Below are 24,783 nucleotides of genomic sequence, written 5' to 3'. Positions count from 1 at the left end.
GATCCATCTATGGAGAAGTCAGGGTGATACTACTATCTATGGAGAAGTCAGGGTGATACTACTATCTATGGAGAAGTCAGGGTGATACTACTATCTATGATCCATCTATGGAGAAGTCAGGGTGATACTACTATCTATGATCCATCTATGGAGAAGTCAGGGTGATACTGCTATCTATGATCCATCTATGGAGAAGTCAGGGTGATACTGCTATCTATGGAGAAGTCAGGGTGATACTTCTATCTATGGAGAAGTCAGGGTGATACTACTATCTATGGAGAAGTCAGGGTGATACTACTATCTATGGAGAAGTCAGGGTGATACTGCTATCTATGGAGAAGTCAGGGTGATACTACTATCTATGATCCATCTATGGAGAAGTCAGGGTGATACTACTATCTATGATCCATCTATGGAGAAGTCAGGGTGATACTACTATCTATGATCCATCTATGGAGAAGTCAGGGTGATACTACTATCTATGATCCATCTATGGAGAAGTCAGGGTGATACTACTATCTATGATCCATCTATGGAGAAGTCAGGGTGATACTGCTGTCTATGGAGCAGTCAGGGTGATACTGCTGTCTATGGAGAAGTCAGGGTGATACTACTATCTATGATCCATCTATGGAGAAGTCAGGGTGATACTACTATCTATGATCCATCTATGGAGAAGTCAGGGTGATACTACTATCTATGGAGAAGTCAGGGTGATACTACTATCTATGGAGAAGTCAGGGTGTTACTGCTATCTATGGAGAAGTCAGGGTGATACTGCTATCTATGTTCCATCTATGGAGAAGTCAGGGTGATACTACTATCTATGGAGAAGTCAGGGTGATACTGCTGTCTATGATCCATCTATGGGGAAGTCAGTGTGATACTGCTATCTATGGAGAAGTCAGGGTGATACTGCTATCGATGGAGAAGTCAGGGTGGTACTGCATCTATGGAGAAGTCAGGGTGATACTGCTATCTATGGAGAAGTCAGGGTGATACTACTATCTATGGAGAAGTCAGGGTGATACTGCTATCTATGGAGAAGTCAGGGTGATACTACTATCTATGGAGAAGTCAGGGTGATACTATATCTATGGAGAAGTCAGGGTGATACTGCTATCTATGGAGAAGTCAGGGTGATACTACTATCTATGGAGAAGTCAGGGTGATACTACTATCTATGATCCATCTATGGAGAAGTCAGGGTGATACTACTATCTATGATCCATCTATGGAGAAGTCAGGGTGATACTACTATCTATGGAGAAGTCAGGGTGATACTACTATCTATGGAGAAGTCAGGGTGATACTACTATCTATGATCCATCTATGGAGAAGTCAGGGTGATACTACTATCTATGATCCATCTATGGAGAAGTCAGGGTGATACTGCTATCTATGATCCATCTATGGAGAAGTCAGGGTGATACTGCTATCTATGGAGAAGTCAGGGTGATACTTCTATCTATGGAGAAGTCAGGGTGATACTACTATCTATGGAGAAGTCAGGGTGATACTACTATCTATGGAGAAGTCAGGGTGATACTGCTATCTATGGAGAAGTCAGGGTGATACTACTATCTATGGAGAAGTCAGGGTGATACTACTATCTATGATCCATCTATGGAGAAGTCAGGGTGATACTACTATCTATGGAGAAGTCAGGGTGATACTACTATCTATGGAGAAGTCAGGGTGATACTGCTATCTATGGAGAAGTCAGGGTGATACTACTATCTATGGAGAAGTCAGGGTGATACTACTATCTATGATCCATCTATGGAGAAGTCAGGGTGATACTACTATCTATGATCCATCTATTGAGAAGTCAGGGTGATACTACTATCTATGGAGAAGTCAGGGTGATACTACTATCTATGATCCATCTATGGAGAAGTCAGGGTGATACTACTATCTATGGAGAAGTCAGGGTGATACTACTATCTATGGAGAAGTCAGGGTGATACTACTATCTATGATCCATCTATGGAGAAGTCAGGGTGATACTACTATCTATGATCCATCTATGGAGAAGTCAGGGTGATACTGCTATCTATGATCCATCTATGGAGAAGTCAGGGTGATACTGCTATCTATGGAGAAGTCAGGGTGATACTTCTATCTATGGAGAAGTCAGGGTGATACTACTATCTATGGAGAAGTCAGGGTGATACTACTATCTATGGAGAAGTCAGGGTGATACTGCTATCTATGGAGAAGTCAGGGTGATACTACTATCTATGATCCATCTATGGAGAAGTCAGGGTGATACTACTATCTATGATCCATCTATGGAGAAGTCAGGGTGATACTACTATCTATGATCCATCTATGGAGAAGTCAGGGTGATACTACTATCTATGATCCATCTATGGAGAAGTCAGGGTGATACTACTATCTATGATCCATCTATGGAGAAGTCAGGGTGATACTGCTGTCTATGGAGCAGTCAGGGTGATACTGCTGTCTATGGAGAAGTCAGGGTGATACTACTATCTATGATCCATCTATGGAAAAGTCAGGGTGATACTACTATCTATGATCCATCTATGGAGAAGTCAGGGTGATACTGCTATCTATGGAGAAGTCAGGGTGATACTACTATCTATGGAGAAGTCAGGGTGTTACTGCTATCTATGGAGAAGTCAGGGTGATACTGCTATCTATGTTCCATCTATGGAGAAGTCAGGGTGATACTACTATCTATGGAGAAGTCAGGGTGATACTGCTGTCTATGATCCATCTATGGGGAAGTCAGTGTGATACTGCTATCTATGGAGAAGTCAGGGTGATACTGCTATCGATGGAGAAGTCAGGGTGGTACTGCAATCTATGGAGAAGTCAGGGTGATACTGCTATCTATGGAGAAGTCAGGGTGATACTACTATCTATGGAGAAGTCAGGGTGATACTGCTATCTATGGAGAAGTCAGGGTGATACTACTATCTATGGAGAAGTCAGGGTGATACTACTATCTATGGAGAAGTCAGGGTGATACTGCTATCTATGGAGAAGTCAGGGTGATACTACTATCTATGGAGAAGTCAGGGTGATACTACTATCTATGATCCATCTATGGAGAAGTCAGGGTGATACTACTATCTATGATCCATCTATGGAGAAGTCAGGGTGATACTACTATCTATGGAGAAGTCAGGGTGATACTACTATCTATGGAGAAGTCAGGGTGATACTACTATCTATGATCCATCTATGGAGAAGTCAGGGTGATACTACTATCTATGATCCATCTATGGAGAAGTCAGGGTGATACTGCTATCTATGATCCATCTATGGAGAAGTCAGGGTGATACTGCTATCTATGGAGAAGTCAGGGTGATACTTCTATCTATGGAGAAGTCAGGGTGATACTACTATCTATGGAGAAGTCAGGGTGATACTACTATCTATGGAGAAGTCAGGGTGATACTGCTATCTATGGAGAAGTCAGGGTGATACTACTATCTATGGAGAAGTCAGGGTGATACTACTATCTATGATCCATCTATGGAGAAGTCAGGGTGATACTACTATCTATGGAGAAGTCAGGGTGATACTACTATCTATGGAGAAGTCAGGGTGATACTGCTATCTATGGAGAAGTCAGGGTGATACTACTATCTATGGAGAAGTCAGGGTGATACTACTATCTATGATCCATCTATGGAGAAGTCAGGGTGATACTACTATCTATGATCCATCTATTGAGAAGTCAGGGTGATACTACTATCTATGGAGAAGTCAGGGTGATACTACTATCTATGATCCATCTATGGAGAAGTCAGGGTGATACTACTATCTATGATCCATCTATGGAGAAGTCAGGGTGATACTACTATCCATGGAGAAGTCAGGGTGATACTGCTATCTATGGAGAAGTCAGGGTGATACTGCTATCTATGATCCATCTATGGAGAAGTCAGGGTGATACTACTATCTATGGAGAAGTCAGGATGATACTGCTATCTATGGAGAAGTCAGGGTGATACTGCTATCTATGGAGAAGTCAGGGTGATACTGCTATCTATGGAGAAGTCAGGGTGATACTGCTATCTATGATCCATCTATGGAGTAGTCAGGGTGATACTACTATCTATGGAGAAGTCAGGGTGATACTGCTATCTATGGATAAGTCAGGGTGATACTACTATCTATGATCCATCTATGGAGAAGTCAGGGTGATACTACTATCTATGATCCATCTATGGAGAAGTCAGGGTGATACTGCTGTCTATGATGAAGTCAGGATGATACTCCTGTCTATGATGAAGTCAGGGTGATACTGCTGTCTATGGAGAAGTCAGGGTGATACTACTATCTATGGAGAAGTCAGGGTGATACTACTATCTATGATGAAGTCAGGGTGATACTGCTGTCTCTGGAGAAGTCAGGGTGATACTACTATCTATGGAGAAGTCAGGGTGATACTACTATCTATGGAGAAGTTAGGGTGATACTACTATCTATGATCCATCTATGGAGAAGTCAGGGTGATACTATTATCTATGGAGAAGTCAGGGTGATACTGCTATCTATGATCCATCTATGGAGAAGTCAGGGTGATACTGCTGTCTATGATGAAGTCAGGGTGATACTGCTGTCTATGGAGAAGTCAGGGTGATACTACTATCTATGGAGAAGTCAGGGTGATACTCCTGTCTATGATGAAGTCAGGGTGATACTGCTGTCTATGGAGAAGTCAGGGTGATACTGCTAACTATGATCCATCTATGGAGAAGTCAGGGTGATACTGCTGTCTATGATGAAGTCAGGGTGATGCTGCTGTCTATGGAGAAGTCAGGGTGATACTACTATCTATGGAGAAGTCAGGGTGATACTCCTGTCTATGATGAAGTCAGGGTGATACTGCTGTCTCTGGAGAAGTCAGGGTGATACTACTATCTATGGAGAAGTCAGGGTGATACTGCTATCTATGATCCATCTATGGAGAAGTCATGGTGATACTGCTGTCTATGATGAAGTCAGGGTGATACTGTTATCTATGGAGAAGTAAGGATGATACTACTATCTATGATGAAGTCAGGGTGATACTGCTGTCTCTGGAGAAGTCAGGGTGATACTACTATCTATGATGAAGTCAGGGTGATACTGCTGTCTCTGGAGAAGTCAGGGTGATACTACTATCTATGGTTAAGTCAGGGTGATACTACTATCTATGGAGAAGTCAGGGTGATACTACTATCTATGATCCATCTATGGAGAAGTCAGGGTGATACTATTATCTATGGAGAAGTCAGGGTGATACTACTATCTATGGAGAAGTCAGGGTGATACTACTATCTATAATCCATCTATGGAGAAGTCAGTGTGATACTGCTATCTATGGAGAAGTCAGGGTGATACTGCTATCTATGGAGAAGTCAGGGTGATACTGCTATCTATGGAGAAGTCAGGGTGATACTGCTATCTATGATCCATCTATGGAGAAGTCAGTGTGATACTGCTATCTATGGAGAAGTCAGGGTGATACTACTATCTATGGAGAAGTCAGGGTGATACTACTATCTATGATCCATCTATGGAGAAGTCAGGGTGATACTACTATCTATGGAGAAGTCAGGGTGATACTACTATCTATGATCCATCTATGGAGAAGTCAGGGTGATACTACTATCTATGGAGAAGTCAGGGTGATACTACTATCTATGGAGAAGTCAGGGTGATACTACTATCTATGGAGAAGTCAGGGTGATACTACTATCTATGATCCATCTATGGAGAAGTCAGGGTGATACTACTATCTATGATCCATCTATGGGGAAGTAAGGGTGATACTACTATCTATGGAGAAGTCAGGGTGATACTACTATCTATGGAGAAGTCAGGGTGATACTACTATCTATGGAGAAGTCAGGGTGATACTACTATCTATGGAGAAGACAGGGTGATACTACTATCTATGGATCTATGGAGAGTCAGGGTGTTACTGCTATCTATGGAGAAGTCAGGGTGATACTGCTATCTATGATCCATCTATGGAGAAGTCAGGGTGATACTGCTATCGATGGAGAAGTCAGGGTGATACTACTATCTATGATCCATCTATGGAGAAGTCAGGGTGATACTACTATCTATGGATAAGTCAGGGTGATACTACTATCTATGATCCATCTATGGAGAAGTCAGGGTGATACTACTATCTATGGAGAAGTCAGGGTGATACTACTATCTATGATCCATCTATGGAGAAGTCAGGGTGATACTACTATCTATGATCCATCTATGGAGAAGTCAGGGTGATACTACTATCTATGGAGAAGTCAGGGTGATACTACTATCTATGATCCATCTATGGAGAAGTCAGGGTGATACTACTATCTATGGAGAAGTCAGGGTGATACTACTATCTATGATCCATCTATGGAGAAGTCAGGGTGATACTACTATCTATGGAGAAGTCAGGGTGATACTGCTATCTATGGAGAAGTCAGGGTGATACTACTATCTATGATCCATCTATGGAGAAGTCAGGGTGATACTACTATCTATGGAGAAGTCAGGGTGATACTACTATCTATGATCCATCTATGGAGAAGTCAGGGTGATACTGCTATCTATGGAGAAGTCAGGGTGATACTGCTATCTATGGAGAAGTCAGGGTGATACTACTATCTATGATCCATCTATGGAGAAGTCAGGGTGATACTGCTATCTATGGAGAAGTCAGGGTGATACTGCTATCTATGAAGAAGTCAGGGTGATACTACTATCTATGATCCATCTATGGAGAAGTCAGGGTGATACTACTATCTATGGAGAAGTCAGGGTGATACTACTATCTATGATCCATCTATGGAGAAGTCAGGGTGATACTGCTATCTATGACCCCATCTATGGAGAAGTCAGGGTGACGCTGCTATCTCTCGAAGAAGACAAATATCCTCCCTTATATTTCCACAAGAGGTCAGCCTTTTATTAACAAATAATGATGTTTACACTCCTCTAAAAGACTAGTCCCTACGGACTAATAGTCCCCTCGTGTACACCCACTGGCCTGTCAGAAAACTACTCACTACATGAAGTCCCTATCGAGAACCCTTATGTGTATTGTGAAATTGGTTACAAATGCCAAACGAGCAGTATGGCAGTGCGTGTGAAACTTGTTCTTAACCGTGACCTTTTCGGAGACAATAAGCTGGGAAACTTAAACCAAAGAAAAGTCCATGTCATCACAGAGCGTTTTGAGTCTGAAGCATGGCAGGCAGACTACAGAGTGTGGTTCCTTGACGAATGTGTTTGTCAAATGAGTGGCTTCTTTGACTGACAACAAACAGCAGACCACTAATGGCACTGTGTAGCAATCTCGGATCTTTGTTGACTAACTGAAAAGAGGCCTGGCAAATGATAGGCTAAAACAGACCGTTACCACACTTTCCAGTTGTGTGAGGAATTCTTAGCATTACTCGGCTTTAACTATGTTGTGATAGTGGAACTCCACCTCAATTTACCCCACATCGACCTCGTGATTTGTCCTATGAAGCTGCTTCAACACAAATCTATTTTCCTCCCGTAGTTCTCATGTGCTACTTCAACACAGCTCGACCCAAAATGCCCGCCAGTAACTACTTCACAACAGTGTTATCAGTCAGAACCAGAGGCACCGTCAGAGCTGCGGACGTCGTGGTTGTTGTATGGGCCTGGTCCTTTTGGAGAGTTTGTACTGGAGGTACATGGAGGTCTTGGACTGGGAGGCTCTCCTCGGCCAGCACGTGTGGCCGTAGCCAGAGTAGTCCTCCAGACACTGACAGGTGTAGGAACCAGAGGTGTTGAAACACTGGGAATGACGGCTACACAGGTGAGTACTGTCCAGACACTCGTCCTTATCTGGGGAGAGGGAGGAGGATATGGTGACATGATAAGAAGAAGATGATTATCAGCACCAAGCAATAAAGCTTGTGTGGATTCTTATTAAGAGAATCAACCTCAATACACAAATATTGTTTTGTCAGTCTCATCCTAACTGAAACAGCCATATCGAAAGTATAAACAGATCTGAATTCAAATCAGTCAATTCTCCATTGAATCTAACACTGAGACACGTAGATGTTTGTAGAATGTTTTCCAGATGTCCTAATCTACAGTCAGCTTTGTGTTTAATCTCTCTCTCTCTCTCTCTCTCTCTCTCTCTCTCTCTCTCTCTCTCTCTCTCTCTCTCTCTCTCTCTCTCTCTCTCTCTCTCTCTCTCTCTCTCTCTCCATCTCGCTCTTTCTCCTCTCTCCCTTCTCTCTTGGCACTGATCCCAATGCTACTAATCACGTTCAACACAAACAGGTGGTCTGTTGTATTAGCAGTCTGACTGTGTTTCAGTTGCTTCTCTTTTGCCTGTGAACTCTGAATTTGGCAACCCAAACCAAGCTGGAAAGCAGAGACCAAAACCATGCAGTTTTACAGTAAGACCCATGCTTGTTTTGAGTATTACTGGATAGCTTTTCCACCTTTTCACTGGCTCTGAGGTGAAGACATTATCGGCCAGCCAGCACACAGAGAGAGCCAGCAGGAAGCCATGACTTGACTTGGCCCCTGCCCGCGACTCACTGAGTGTGAAGTCAAGGGGTTGTTGAGAAACAACTAGTCTGTTTCAAAGCTCCAGGAAATAGGTGTTGCAATGTTCGCAAAGGAAGCATAAGCAATAACAGCTACCACAGCTGAGCGAGCGGGGGAGGCAAGCAAGAGAAATACATTCAGGCTCTCACTGGGTTGCTGCAGCCAAAGCTCATCTACAGAGGATCGGTCTGTTTGACAATGAAACGTAGGCTAAATGAGAAGAACATGTGAGGGCGTGCTGTGAGGTAGTCATTCATTTAAACAGCACTGACACTGAGAAAAGTGGGTCTGTGGCTTACACACACACACACACACACTACCACAGCATATTTTACGAGACACATGGCCATCTGCTGAGGGATGCTGAAGGAAGAAATTATATTAAATGTCATACATCGGGTAAAGTCAGACAGACAGACAGACAGACTGAAAGACAGACAGACAGACAGACAGACAGACAGACAGACAGACAGACAGACAGACAGACAGACAGACAGACAGACAGACAGACAGACAGACAGACAGACAGACAGACAGACAGACAGACAGACAGACAGACAGACAGACAGACAGACAGACAGACAGACAGACTTAGAGGCTTAGAGGACAGACTGTTTCTCTTACATTCCCTGTTAATATTAATACTGGTATCTAACAGCCTTACATTCCCTGTTGATATTAATACTGGTTTTTAAGAGCCTTACATTCCCTGTTAATATTAATACTGGTATTTAACAGCCATACATTCCCTGTTGATATTAATACTGTTATCTAACAGCCATACATTCCCTGTTGATATTAATACTGGTATCTAACAGCCTTACATTCCCTGTTGATATTAATACTGGTATCTAACAGCCTTACATTCCCTGTTGATATTAATACTGGTATCTAACAGCCTTACATTCCCTGTTGATATTAATACTGGTATCTAACAGCCTTACATTCCCTGTTAATATTAATACTGGTATCTAACAGCCTTACATTCCCTGTTAATATTAATACTGGTATCTAACAGCCTTACATTCCCTGTTAATATTAATACTGGTTTCTAACAGCCTTACATTCCCTGTTGATATTAATACTGGTTTTTAAGAGCCTTACATTCCCTGTTAATATTAATACTGTTATCTAACAGCCTTACATTCCATGTTAATACTCATATCTAACAGCCTTACATTCCCTGTTAATATTAATACTGGTATTTAACAGCCTTACATTCCCTGTTGATATTAATACTGGTTTTTAAGAGCCTTACATTCCCTGTTAATATTAATACTGGTATTTAACAGCCTTACATTCCCTGTTGATATTAATACTGGTATCTAACAGCCTTACATTCCCTGTTAATATTAATACTGGTTTCTAACAGCCATACATTCCCTGTTGATATTAATACTGTTATCTAACAGCCATACATTCCCTGTTGATATTAATACTGGTATCTAACAGCCTTACATTCCCTGTTGATATTAATACTGGTATCTAACAGCCTTACATTCCCTGTTGATATTAATACTGGTATCTAACAGCCTTACATTCCCTGTTGATATTAATACTGGTATCTAACAGCCTTACATTCCCTGTTAATATTAACACTGGTATCTAACAGCCTTACATTCCCTGTTAATATTAATACTGGTATCTAACAGCCTTACATTCCCTGTTGATATTAATACTGGTATCTAACAGCCTTACATTCCCTGTTAATATTAATACTGGTATCTAACAGCCTTACATTCCCTGTTGATATTAATACTGGTATCTAACAGCCTTACATTCCCTGTTGATATTAACACTGGTATCTAACAGCCTTACATTCCCTGTTGATATTAATACTGGTATCTAACAGCCTTACATTCTCTGTTGATATTAATACTGGTATCTAACAGCCTTACATTCCCTGTTGATATTAACACTGGTATCTAACAGCCTTACATTCCCTGTTGATATTAATACTGGTATCTAACAGCCTTACATTCCCTGTTGATATTAATACTGGTATCTAACAGCCTTACATTCCCTGTTGATATTAACACTGGTATCTAACAGCCTTACATTCCCTGTTGATATTAATACTGGTATCTAACAGCCTTACATTCCCTGTTGATATTAATACTGGTATCTAACAGCCTTACATTCCCTGTTAATATTAACACTGGTATCTAACAGCCTTACATTCCCTGTTAATATTAACACTGGTATCTAACAGCCTTACATTCCCTGTTAATATTACTACTGGTTTCTAACAGCCTTACATTCCCTGTTAATATTAATACTGGTTTTTAAGAGCCTTACATTCCCTGTTAATATTAATACTGGTATCTAACAGCCTTACATTCCCTGTTGATATTAATACTGGTTTTTAAGAGCCTTACATTCCCTGTTAATATTAATACTGGTATTTAACAGCCATACATTCCCTGTTGATATTAATACTGTTATCTAACAGCCATACATTCCCTGTTGATATTAATACTGGTATCTAACAGCCTTACATTCCCTGTTGATATGAATACTGGTATCTAACAGCCTTACATTCCCTGTTGATATTAATACTGGTATCTAACAGCCTTACATTCCCTGTTGATATTAATACTGGTATCTAACAGCCTTACATTCCCTGTTAATATTAATACTGGTATCTAACAGCCTTACATTCCCTGTTAATATTAATACTGGTATCTAACAGCCTTACATTCCCTGTTAATATTAATACTGGTTTCTAACAGCCTTACATTCCCTGTTGATATTAATACTGGTTTTTAAGAGCCTTACATTCCCTGTTAATATTAATACTGTTATCTAACAGCCTTACATTCCATGTTAATACTCATATCTAACAGCCGTATATTCCATGTTAATACTCATATCTAACAGCCTTACATTCCCTGTTAATATTAATACTGGTATTTAACAGCCTTACATTCCCTGTTGATATTAATACTGGTTTTTAAGAGCCTTACATTCCCTGTTAATATTAATACTGGTATTTAACAGCCTTACATTCCCTGTTGATATTAATACTGGTATCTAACAGCCTTACATTCCCTGTTAATATTAATACTGGTTTCTAACAGCCATACATTCCCTGTTGATATTAATACTGTTATCTAACAGCCATACATTCCCTGTTGATATTAATACTGGTATCTAACAGCCTTACATTCCCTGTTGATATTAATACTGGTATCTAACAGCCTTACATTCCCTGTTGATATTAATTCCCTGTTAATATTAATACTGGTATCTAACAGCCTTACATTCCCTGTTGATATTAATACTGGTATCTAACAGCCTTACATTCCCTGTTAATATTAATACTGGTATCTAACAGCCTTACATTCCCTGTTGATATTAATACTGGTATCTAACAGCCTTACATTCCCTGTTGATATTAATACTGGTATCTAACAGCCTTACATTCCCTGTTGATATTAATACTGGTATCTAACAGCCTTACATTCCCTGTTGATATTAATACTGGTATCTAACAGCCTTACATTCCCTGTTGATATTAACACTGGTATCTAACAGCCTTACATTCCCTGTTGATATTAATACTGGTATCTAACAGCCTTACATTCCTGTTGATATTAATACTGGTATCTAACAGCCTTACATTCCCTGTTGATATTAACACTGGTATCTAACAGCCTTACATTCCCTGTTGATATTAATACTGGTATCTAACAGCCTTACATTCCCTGTTGATATTAATACTGGTATCTAACAGCCTTACATTCCCTGTTAATATTAACACTGGTATCTAACAGCCTTACATTCCCTGTTAATATTAACACTGGTATCTAACAGCCTTACATTCCCTGTTAATATTACTACTGGTTTCTAACAGCCTTACATTCCCTGTTAATATTAATACTGGTTTTTAAGAGCCTTACATTCCCTGTTAATATTAATACTGGTTTTTAAGAGCCTTACATTCCCTGTTAATATTAATACTGGTATCTAACAGCCTTACATTCCCTGTTAATATTAATACTGTTATCTAACAGCCTTACATTCCATGTTAATACTCATATCTAACAGCCGTATATTCCATGTTAATACTCATATCTAACAGCCGTATATTCCCTGTTAATATTAATACTGGTATCTAACAGCCTTACATTCCCTGTTAATATTAATACTGGTATCTAACAGCCTTACATTCCCTGTTAATATTAATACTGGTATCTAACAGCCTTACATTCCCTGTTAATATTACTACTGGTTTCTAACAGCCTTACATTCCCTGTTAATATTAATACTGGTATCTAACAGCCTTACATTCCATGTTAATACTCATATCTAACAGCCGTATATTCCCTGTTAATATTAATACTGGTTTCTAACAGCCTTACATTCCCTGTTGATATTAATACTGGTTTCTAAGAGCCTTTACAGCCTGCTGTACAGTATGGGGATGTCCGTACCTCGACACTGCACTGAGTCCTGGAGCGTCCCCAACACGAAGCCCTCCCTGCACACACACAAAGCTGCCAAAGGTGTTCTTGCAAGTGTGCCGGGGAGGGCAAACATCTGACGCCCCGCGACACTCATCCACATCTGCAAAACAGCACAACAAGGCCACACAAACTCAACACCTTAGCATGCATAAACACACACACACACACACCCACTAGATGTAACATATACAAGGGAGACGACAAAGTGCTGTAAAGAACCTAGGTTCATTTTCTCAGCTGAAAACAATCATTACCTATACATCAGAATGAGGACATGAGTGCTTTGGCCATCTTGGGAGTTTTTTTGTACAGGTGCTTTGAAATGTACACTGCTGTTGTTCAACAACAAGGAATCACAACACACTTACACACAATAACAACTCATGTGATACAATTCTAATGTTATTCAAATGTAGATGTGGTTGAAATGAAGGCAAATAAGTGATACTGTATATCCCACAATATGATGTCACTTCAGACACTGACAATGAGTTGGTCCAAGTACAGAATAACAGGGGAATTGAACCTGTCATGATGATGCTATGGTTATGTCTTTGTTCTAATGGTTCTGTTGAAGCTGCCCATGTCCTGGAGAGAAACCCTCCTGTTGTAACTAACCTGATTCAGCTTATCAACCAGCTAATTATTTGAATCAGGGTTGGAGTGAAACCTACAGGAGGATTAGAGTGAAAACTTACAGGAGGATATCGCCAGTAACAGGGTTAGAGTGAAAACCTACTGGAGGATTAGAGTGAAAACCTACAGGAGTATATCGCCAGTAACAGGGTTAGAGTGAACATGTACAGGAGGGTATCTCTCCAGGAACAGGGTTGGAGTGAAAACCTAGAGGACGGTCGGTATCTCTCCAGGAACAGGGTTAAAGTGAAAACCTACAGGAGGATATCTCTCCAGGAACAGGGTTGGAATGAAAACCTAGAGGACGGTATCTCTCCAGGAACAGGGTTGGAGTGAAAACCTAGAGGATGGTATCTCTCCAGGAACAGGGTTAAAGTGAAAACCCCCCTGAGGATATCTCTCCAGGAACAGGGTTGGAGTGGAGACCTAGAGGACAGTAGCTCTCCAGGAACAGGGTTAGAGAGCTGACTAGGCCTCTACAGTACCTAGAGAAGGGGTATTCAACTCTTTCCCTAAGAGGTCCGGAGTACTGCTGCTTTTCTGTTCTACTTGATAATTAATTGCATTCACCTGGTGTCCCATGTCTAAATCAGTTCCCGATTAGAAGGGAAGAATACAAAATAAATACAAAATATGTTCCACTGTAACTACCTACCGTATATGACTGTTATGATTTCTCTGAGGTCTCAGGCCTGGTTGGTTCGTTCCTACAGCTACTCTCCTGTGGCGTGAGAATGAGGCAATGGCTCTCAGGATCAACCATGGAGGCTGGGCCTCGTTAGCAGGACAGAAGGTGTCTGCTGCGAGGACTTTACGACCGCACCACAGTTATCGAGCGAAGGGACTTCAAAGTATTGAGCGCTAGCTATTCTAAGGAGAGGGCAAAGAGTAGAGTACAGCTACTGGGACCCGGGGTCTGTTTTCTTAACACTTGGGGTAATTGCAGGGTTTATCGTTCTGTGGACAGACTCAGTGGGTAGGCGCTGTTAGTAATAACTAGGTGGAGGTCGTTAACATGTCCTCTAGTAGTGAACATATGGGAACCTGTCTCTCCACCTGCTCTCTAATGGCAGCCAGAGACCGAACTAGTAGCTACACACTGTCACGCTACGATCATGGCTAGCATACAGTATACCCCATAGTAATGCCAAAGGAATGGACCAAACTCTGGGCTGTTTCCCAATCCCAGTCACCCTTACTTCTTCCATTGGAACTGAAAGAACTAGGGGGGAGGGAGGAGTTTGGTGGTTGCCATGGCAATGGGGTTACCATGGTGTTGCCGAGAAAGCCCACCTTCACAGGTCCTGTTGTTGGCGGCCAGGTGGAGGCCGGGGGCACACAGACAGCGCACCTCTCCCCCAGTCGATCTGGCAAGCGAAATGGCAGCGTGAGGAAGAACACTCATGCTCTTCTGGAAAAGAACACAGGATAAACTGGCTGAGAGTCAAGGCAGAAATGGATGGTTGGAACGAACACATGCCACCACACACAAACCATGTGCTGTACTGTAATACTATAGACTCACAAGCAGTGATATGAAACCAGCTTGGTTTGGTCTTGTGTCATACTCATATTATATTCCTTGCTTTAGATTGATTACACCAGTTAACAGTTGCGCCTCTATATTGCCCCCACAGGGTTGGGGAGTAACGGATGACAAAAAAACTAACATTACCAGCAAAAATATTGTAATCAGATTACAGACAGGCCTACTTTTGAAAAACTGGATTACTTCTAGTATTACTTTTAAATTCAGAAAGGATGTTTTTCTGTAACCTTACTGAGTTTGGATAATCAAAAAGTTATTTAAGAAGTAACAATATTGTTAAGTAAGAAGTTATGTAAGAATGAACCATTCTGGACAAGTAACCAGTAACTGTAACGGATTACATTCATAAACTAACCCACCCAACCCTGACTGTACCATACAGTAACCTACCCAACCCTGACTGTACCATACAGTAACCTACCCAACCCTGACTGTACCATACAGTAACCCACCCAACCCTGACTGTACCATACAGTAACCCACCCAACCCTGACTGTACCATACAGTAACCTACCCAACCCTGACTGTACCATACAGTAACCTACCCAACCCTGACTGTACCATACAGTAACCCACCCAACCCTGACTGTACCATACAGTAACCTACCCAACCCTGACTTTACCATAACGTAACCCACCCAACCCTGACTGTACCATAACGTAACCCACCCAACCCTGACTGTACCATAACGTAACCCACCCAACCCTGACTGTACCATAACGTAACCCACCCAACCCTGACTGTACCATAACGTAACCCACCCAACCCTGACTGTACCATAACGTAACCCACCCAACCCTGATTGTACCATAACGTAACCTACCCAACCCTGACTGTACCATACAGTAACCTACCCAACCCTGACTGCACCATACAGTAACCTACCCAACCCTGACTGTACCATACAGTAACCCACCCAACCCAGACTGTACCATACAGTAACCTACCCAACCCTGACTGTACCATACAGTAACCTACCCAACCCTGACTGTACCATACAGTAACCCACCCAACCCTGACTGTACCATACAGTAACCTACCCAACCCTGACTGTACCATACAGTAACCCACCCAACCCTGACTGTACCATACAGTAACCCACCCAACCCTGACTGTACCATACAGTAACCTACCCAACCCTGACTGTACCATACAGTAACCTACCCAACCCTGACTGTACCATACAGTAACCTACCCAACCCTGACTTTACCATAACGTAACCCACCCAACCCTGACTGTACCATAACGTAACCCACCCAACCCTGACTGTACCATAACGTAACCCACCCAACCCTGACTGTACCATAACGTAACCCACCCAACCCTGACTGTACCATAACGTAACCCACCCAACCCTGACTGTACCATAACATAACCCACCCAACCCTGATTGTACCATAACGTAACCTACCCAACCCTGACTGTACCATACAGTAACCTACCCAACCCTGACTGCACCATACAGTAACCTACCCAACCCTGACTGTACCATACAGTAACCTACGCAACACTGACTGTACCATACAGTAACCTACCCAACCCTGACTGTACTATACAGTAACCCACCCAACCCTGACTGTACCATACAGTAACCCACCCAACCCTGACTGTGCTATACAGTAACCCACCCAACCCTGACTGTACCATACAGTAACCCACCCAAACCTGACTGTACCATACAGTAACCTACCCAACCCTGACTAACAGTAACCCACCCAACCCTGACTGTACCATACAGTAACCCACCCAACCCTGACTGTACCATACAGTAACCTACCCAACCCTGACTGTACCATACAGTAACCTGACTGTACCATAACAGTAACCCACCCAACCCTGACTGTACCATACAGTAACCTACCCAACCCTGACTGTACCATAACGTAACCTACCCAACCCTGACTGTACCATACAGTAACCCACCCAACCCTGACTGTACCATACAGTAACCTACCCAACCCTGACTGTACCATACAGTAACCTACCCAACCCTGACTGTACCATACAGTAACCTACCCAACCCTGACTGTACCATACAGTAACCTACCCAACCCTGACTGTACCATACAGTAACCTACCCAACCCTGACTGTACCATACAGTAACCTACCCAACCCTGACTGTACCATACAGTAACCTACCCAACCCTGACTGTACCATACAGTAACCTACCCAACCCTGACTGTACCATACAGTAACCTACCCAACCCTGACTGTACCATACAGTAACCTACCCAACCCTGACTGTACCATACAGTAACCCACCCAACCCTGACTGTACCATAACGTAACCCACCCAACCCTGACTGTACCATAACGTAACCCACCCAACCCTGACTGTACCATAACATAACCCACCCAACCCTGATTGTACCATAACGTAACCTACCCAACCCTGACTGTACCATACAGTAACCTACCCAACCCTGACTGCACCATACAGTAACCCCTGACTGTACCATACAAACCACTGACTGTACCATACAGTAACCTAACCCTGACTGTACCATACAGTAACCCACCCAACCCTGACTGTACCATACAGTAACCCACCCAACCCTGACTGTACCATACAGTAACCCACCCAACCCTGACTGTACCATACAGTAACCTACCCAACCCTGACTGTACCATACAGTAACCTACCCAACCCTGACTGTACCATACAGTAACCCACCCAACCCTGACTGTACCATACAGTAACCCACCCAACCCTGACTGTACCATACAGTAACCTACCCAACCCTGACTGTACCATACAGTAACCCACCCAACCCTGACTGTACCAACCCTGACTGTACCATACAGTAACCTACCCAACCCTGACTGTACCATACAGTAACCTACCCAACCCTGACTGTACCATACAGTAACCTACCCAACCCTGACTGTACCATACAGTAACCCACCCAACCCTGACTGTACCATACAGTAACCTACCCAACCCTGACTGTACCATACAGTAACCCACCCAACCCTGACTGTACCATACAGTAACCCACCCAACCCTGACTGTACCATACAGTAACCCACCCAACCCTGACTGTACCATACAGTAACCTACCCAACCCTGACTGTACCATAAGTAACCTACCCAACCCTGTACCCAATACAACAAATGTCACACTCTAGATCAAGTGAATAAGACTTGACCCTATTGGCCCGTGGACGACAGGGGGGTTCTGGGTAATTGATCATCTAGACTGTCGGTATGCTGCTGACGGGGAAGCTGAGCAGCCAATCAAGATCCAGGACCACTGAAACTTGACCCCTTGTCTATAATAACATTTGACCCATATCAGCACGCCAGTATATGCAGTCCTGACACTGAGCCCTGTGGTATTCACAGTAGGATGAAGTTGCCCCCAAGAAACTGATCTACGATCGGTTTTGCATTGTACCCCCTAGTGTATAATATTAGAGTTTAGAAGATGGTGAGCTGATCCTAGATCAGTGCCTGAGGGCGACTTCTACCCGGGCATGGTATTCCATCAATAGTTGGGACATGATGTTCCAGGAAAGTGGGCAGAAACCGGTTTGAACTGGTACGTACTGGTGCAGGTTGATCCATCTATCATGAGGTTATATCCGGGGTCGCAGTAACACCGGTAACTACCCTGGGTGTTCATACAGCTGTTGGAGCACGGTTGCTCTGGGAGTCCACACCCATTCACATCTGGAATCAACAACCAACAACAATCAGGATAAGGAATCATATCAAGATCAGCATGCATGAATCAATCATAATATCTGGAATCAATAAACAGGAATCAACATGCATGAATCACACAGTATCTCGAATCAACACGCTTGAATCATACAGAATCTGAAATCAACATGCATGAATCATATGCATGAGTCAAAGATAGCCACCTTGGTCACATTGCTGGCCCTTGTATCCCACAGAGCAGGAGCACTTGTCTGGACCCACACAGACTCCATTCCTGCAAGGCTTGTTGCACACAGCTAGATGGTCAAAGAGAGCAGGTAAACACATATGATAACCTCGGCTGGTGTATTGTTGCATTGTTGTTGTTTCTGGAGGACTTGCCCAGTGGCCGCTGACTTACGCTGGCAGACACCCATGACATTCATCCAGCCTAAACAGCAGGCAGTAGACGTGCCAAAGGTGCAGAGCCCCACGGACCCCGACGGCCCACCGAGACGCCCAGACAAGTCCCTCACTGTCCTGGGGGGATGGATGGATAGGTAGATAGATGGAGGGGTGGATGGAGGGAGATGGAAAGGTGGGTGGATGGAGAGGAAGAGTGGGTTAATGGTTAATCAGCCACAATTAAGAAAGACCCCAAGGTTTCTGCACTACCATAGCTATAGTTGTTGTCATCAATGCCTTATTTGTGTTGCTACACTTTTTCTCTCTTCAACAGCATGACTAAACATACACATATATACAGTATATATACAGTGGGGAGAACAAGTATTTCATACACTGCCAATCTTGCAGGTTTTCCTTCTTACAAAGCACGTAGAGGCCTGTCATTTTTATCATAGGTACACTTCATCTGTGAGAGACGGAATCTAAAACAAAAATCCAGAAAATAACATTGTATGATTTTTAAGTAATTCATTTGTATTTTATTGCATGACATAAGTATTTGATCACCCACCAACCAGTAAGAATTCCGGCTCTCACAGACCTGTTAGTTCTTTAAGAAGCCCTCCTGTTCTCCACTCATTACCTGTATTAACTGCACATGTTTGAACTCGTTATCTGTATAAAAGACACCTGTCCACACACTCAATCAAACAGACTCCAACCTCTCCATAATGGCCAAGACCAGATAGCTGTGTAAGGACATCGGGGATGAAATTGTAGACCTGCACAAGGCTGGGATGGGCTACAGGACAATCAGCAAGCTGCTTGGTGAGAAGGTAACAACTGTTGGCGCAATTATTAGAAAATGGAAGAAGTTCAAGATGATGGTCCTGGGCTCCATGCAAGATCTCACCTCGTGGGGCATCAATGATCATGAGGAATGTGAGGGATCAGCCCAGAACTACACGGCAGGACCTGGTCAATGACCTGAAGAGAGCTGGGACCACAGTTTAAAAGAAAACCATTAGTAACACACTACGCCGTCTTGGATTAAAATCCTGCAGCGCATGCAATGTCCCCCTGCTCAAGCCAGCGCATGTCCAGTCCCGTCAGAAGTTTGCCAATGACCATCTGGATGATCCAGAGGAGGAATGGGAGAAGGTCATGTGGTTTGATGAGACAAAAATATAGCTTTTTGGTCTAAACTCCACTCGCTGTGTTTGGAGGAAGAAGACGGATGAGTACAACCCCAAGAACACCATCCCAACCGTGAAGCATGGAGGTGGATGATTTTCTGCAAAAGGGACAGGACAACTGCACCGTATTGAGGGGAGGATGGATGGGGCCATGTATCGCGAGATCTTGGCCAACAACCTCCTTCCCTCAGTAAGAGCATTGAAGATGGGTCGTGGCTGGGTCTTCCAGCATGACAACGACCCAAAACACACAGCCAGGGAAACTAAGAAGTGGCTCCGTAAGAAGCATCTCAAGGTCCTGGAGTGGCCTAGCCAATCTCCAGATCTGAACCCAATTGAAAATCTTTGGAGGGAGCTGAAAGTCTGTATTGCCCAGCGACAGCCCCGAAACCTGAAGGATCTGGAGGTCTGTATGGAGGAGTAGGACAAAATCCCTGCTGCAGTGTGTGCAAACCTGATCAAGAACTACAGGAAACCTATGATCTCTGTAATTGCAAACATAGGTTTCTGTACCAAATATTAAGTTCTGCTTTTCTGATGTATCACATACTTGTGTCATGCAATAAAATGCAAATTAATTACTTAATCATACAATGTGATTTTCTGGATAAAAATTACAGACCTCTACATGCTTTGTAAGTAGGAAAACCTGCTAAATCGGCAGTGTATCAAATACTTGTTCTCCCCACTGTATACATTACATTTAAGTCATTTAGCAGACGCTCTTATATATATATATATATATATATATATATACACACTACCAGGCAAAAGTTTGGACACACCTAATCATTCAAGGTATTTTCTTTATTTGAACTATTTTCTACATTGTAGAATAATAGTGAAGACATCAAAACTATAAAATAACACAATTGGAATCATGTAGTAACAAAAAAAGTGTTCAACAAATCTTCAAAGTAGCCACCCTTTGCCTTGATGACAGCTTTGCACACTCTTGGCATTCTCTCAACCAGCTTCACCTGGATTGCTTTGTCAACAGTCTTGAAGGAGTTCCCACATACGCTGAGCACTTGTGGGCTGCTTTTCCTTCACTCTGCGGTCCAACTCATCCCAAACCATCTCAATTGGGTTGAGGTCGGGAGATTGTGGCCAGATCATCTGATGCAGCACTCCGTCATTCTCCTTCTTGGTCAAATAACTCTTACACAGCCTGGAGGTGTGTTGGGTCATTGTCCTGTTGAAAAACAAAAGATAGTCCCACTTAGCGCAAACCAGATGGGATGGCGTATCGCTGCAGAATGCTGTAGTAGCCATGTTGGTTAAGTGTGCCTTGAATTCTAAATAAATCAGTGTCACCGGCAAAGCAAGCCCACACCATCACACCTCCTCCATGCTTCACGGTGGGAACCACACATGCAGAGGTCATCCGTTCATCTACTCTGCGTCTCACAAAGACACGACAGTTGGAACCAAAAATCACACATTTGGACTCAAAGGACAGATTTCCACTAGTCTAATGTCCCTTGCTTGTGTTTCTTGGCCCAAGCCAGTCTCTTCTTCTTATTGGTGTCCTTTAGTAGTGGTTTAATTGCAGCAATTCAACCATGAAGGCCTGATTCACGTAGTCTCCTCTGAACAGTTGATGTTGAGATGTGTCTGTTACTTGAACTCTGTGAAGCATTTATTTGGGATGCAATCTGAGGTGCAGTTAATTGCCCATTTCTGAGGCTGGTAACTATTGAACCTACCCTCTACAGCAGAGGTGACTCTGGGTCTTCCTTTCCTGTGGTGGTTCTCATGAGAGCCAGTTTCATCATAGGGCTTGATGGTTTTTGAAGTTCTTGAAATTTCCGGATTGACTGACCTTCATGTCTTTAAAGTAATGATGGACTGTCTTTTCTCTTTGCTTACTTGAGCTGTTCTTGCCATAATTTGGACCTGCTCTTTTACCAAATAGGGCTGTCTTCGGTATACCACCCCTACCATGTCACAACACAACTGATGGGCTCAAACGCATTAAGTATACCACCCATACCTTGTCACAACACAACTGATGGGCTCAAATGCATTACGAAGGAAAGAAATTCCTCAAATGAACTTTTAACATGGCACACGTGTTAATTTAAATCCATTCCAGGTGACTACCTCATGGAGCTGGTTGAGAGAATGCCAAGAGTGTGCAAAGCTGTCATCAAGGCAAAGGTTGGCTACTTTGAAGAATCTCAAATATAAATTGTATTTGGATTTGTTTTACACTTTTTTGGTTACTACATGATTCCATATGGGTTTTTTCATAGTTTTGATGTCTTTACTATTATTCTACAATGTAGAAAATAGTAAAAATAAAGAAAAATCTTGCAGTGGGTAGGTGTGTCCAAAATGTGGACTGGAATTGTATATACACACAGTACCAGTCCACATTTTGAACAACCTACTGAGGCTCTCTAAGGCTTGTGGAAGAGGATCTAAAATCAATTGGTAACAACATATTCATACATTCATACATAGTCACTATTACAAAGCATTGTCGTAAATACAGCAGAACTCTGGAACATACATTCTATTTCTATGAGTGGAAGTCCTTTGGAGCTGTTGTAACCACTTATGAAACATCTTCTAGGTTCACATGCAGTGGAGAGAAGCCTCAACACACACATGCTGTATTCCAAATGGCAATAACTGCTGTTTCATTAAAAAGAGGGAACTAAACAAAACTGCAGGGGAGATTGGATACCATTTACTGTGTAGCTGATGTTAAACCTTTCCTACAATCGTCAGTCCAAAATGCCAGAGGCAGTCATTTTGAGGGGTGCATACCTCCACACCAAAGTGGTATATAATAAGGCTAGGAAAAGGAGACGATTGAGTGATTACTCCCACACCAAGTGGGTCTGACAATTCACAGACTTTAGAATATAGTAACTGTAAATAGCAGAACAGTAAAGAAAAGTCTCGAAACATGGATAGTCAGGTGTCATGAGAAGAATAACCTACAGTCATGATCAGTAGATAAATAAATGCGATTTAGCCTGCATCATCACCGCACATATAATTTAATTAGCGGCAACTGCAAATTATAGTTGTTTCATACCTGCTCCTGTCCTGTTGAAAAGCCATGGAGAACGCAATCAAACGCATGGTGATAACCACTGGCGCACCGGACGCGCGCTGACAACCGTAAATACCATCATATCACGAAGGTAATTGTCAGCTCATAAAACAGCTACATATTATTTTCCTTATTTCGTGATTTCGTTATTGTGCCAGCATGTCTCCTGCGGTGAGTCTGGAGTAAGGCGTGGTCACCTCCTAGTTAATTTTATGATTGAGTGTCTTGGAACTTTTGGAATTTTGTCCAATAGGTGGGACAGGTTACCTGGCAGGCGAGAAAGAGAGAGAAAGAGAGAGAGAGAGAGAGAGAGAGAGAGAGAGAGAGAGAGAGAGAGAGAGAGAGAGAGAGAGAGAGAGAGAGAGAGAGAGAGAGAGATGGACAACTTTGAATAACACATTTAAATAATAAATACACAGACAGAAAATAGCGAGACAATTTCAGTTTTTATTCACACTAATTTAGCTATAATCTTAAACCCACACGAGGACGTGACTGACTCTGGACCAAAGGTCTCACCCATGGTCTGTCTCTATCATGTAGGAAACATGTGTTTTTTTATGGGAATAAGAGTTTATAGGCCCATTTTGTGATAAAAAGCGCGAGAATCACCAGTGACAACGGCAGAACCAAAGCATTCGAAGTAACACGCTAAACCGTTAACTACTTCCAGGCATGACCAGTGAGCAATCAGTTACATTAGACTGAGAGGCAGAAATCAGGGTTAATCACCTGCATGGTGGCCTGAATGAAACAAATAGTGATCACACCAGGCACTATATAGGACAGTTAAAGGGAAACAAGCTGTGCATTGATTTGGGACATTACTTCAATGGGCAATGCAAAGTCATGATTTTCCTATTGCTTACTCTGATAAGGACGAAAGTTAGATGTATTTATTTCAAAACACTGAGCTGATTGCATCCCTATGTAGGCCTGCATTACACCACGCGTGTTTATCCCGAGAGGGAACACGCTCCCCTGCTATAAATCAACACTGCAATTTGTCCGACCCCCAAAACAAGTACAGATTTACTGTAAATGGCACATATTTGGCAGCGCTCTCCAAACCCCCTTGTGCTAATTATGAGATGACTGTGGTAGATAGATAGCCTCAGGGTTCCTCTGAGTATACTGCAGAGCCACCATCCACCACGCACTGCACAGGGAGCACACACATGTGAGGCATTTAAACCTCCCCAACCACACATGGCATCCAACCTCCAACATCTAACCA

At 42.6% G+C, this 24,783-nt stretch overlaps 1 protein-coding gene across 1 annotated transcript; it reads right to left on the bottom strand.

The window, feature by feature from the left end:
* Positions 1 to 13,011: 13,011 nt before the first annotated feature.
* LOC124001220 (nephronectin-like) lies at positions 13,012 to 23,712 on the bottom strand. Its single transcript, XM_046307849.1, has 6 exons — positions 23,529 to 23,712; positions 19,294 to 19,412; positions 19,097 to 19,189; positions 18,777 to 18,899; positions 14,967 to 15,084; positions 13,012 to 13,137 (listed from the first exon to the last, which is right to left on the bottom strand). The coding sequence occupies exons 1-5, from the start codon at positions 23,573 to 23,575 to the stop codon at positions 14,969 to 14,971; spliced, it is 498 nt and encodes a 165-aa protein (XP_046163805.1). The 5' UTR covers positions 23,576 to 23,712; the 3' UTR covers positions 13,012 to 13,137; positions 14,967 to 14,968.
* Between the last annotated feature and the right edge of the window lie 1,071 nt (positions 23,713 to 24,783).

Source organism: Oncorhynchus gorbuscha, linkage group LG17, assembly GCF_021184085.1.
Source record: "Oncorhynchus gorbuscha isolate QuinsamMale2020 ecotype Even-year linkage group LG17, OgorEven_v1.0, whole genome shotgun sequence".
Classification (NCBI taxonomy): domain Eukaryota; kingdom Metazoa; phylum Chordata; class Actinopteri; order Salmoniformes; family Salmonidae; genus Oncorhynchus; species Oncorhynchus gorbuscha.
Note: the sequence above shows the minus strand (reverse complement) of the source record. Positions and strands in the feature narration are given on the sequence as shown.

Bases quoted from the DNA above. Each gene is read 5' to 3' on its own strand.
- LOC124001220 (XM_046307849.1), bottom strand. From the start codon at position 23,575: ATGCGTTTGATTGCGTTCTCCATGGCTTTTCAACAGGACAGGAGCAG. The intron at 19,190-19,293 runs GTAAGTCAGCGG...TTGACCATCTAG, and splicing joins TGTCATGGGTGTCTGCCAGC to CTGTGTGCAACAAGCCTTGC. The intron at 15,085-18,776 runs GTACGTACCAGT...GTTCTTTTCCAG, and splicing joins AGATGGATCAACCTGCACCA to AAGAGCATGAGTGTTCTTCC.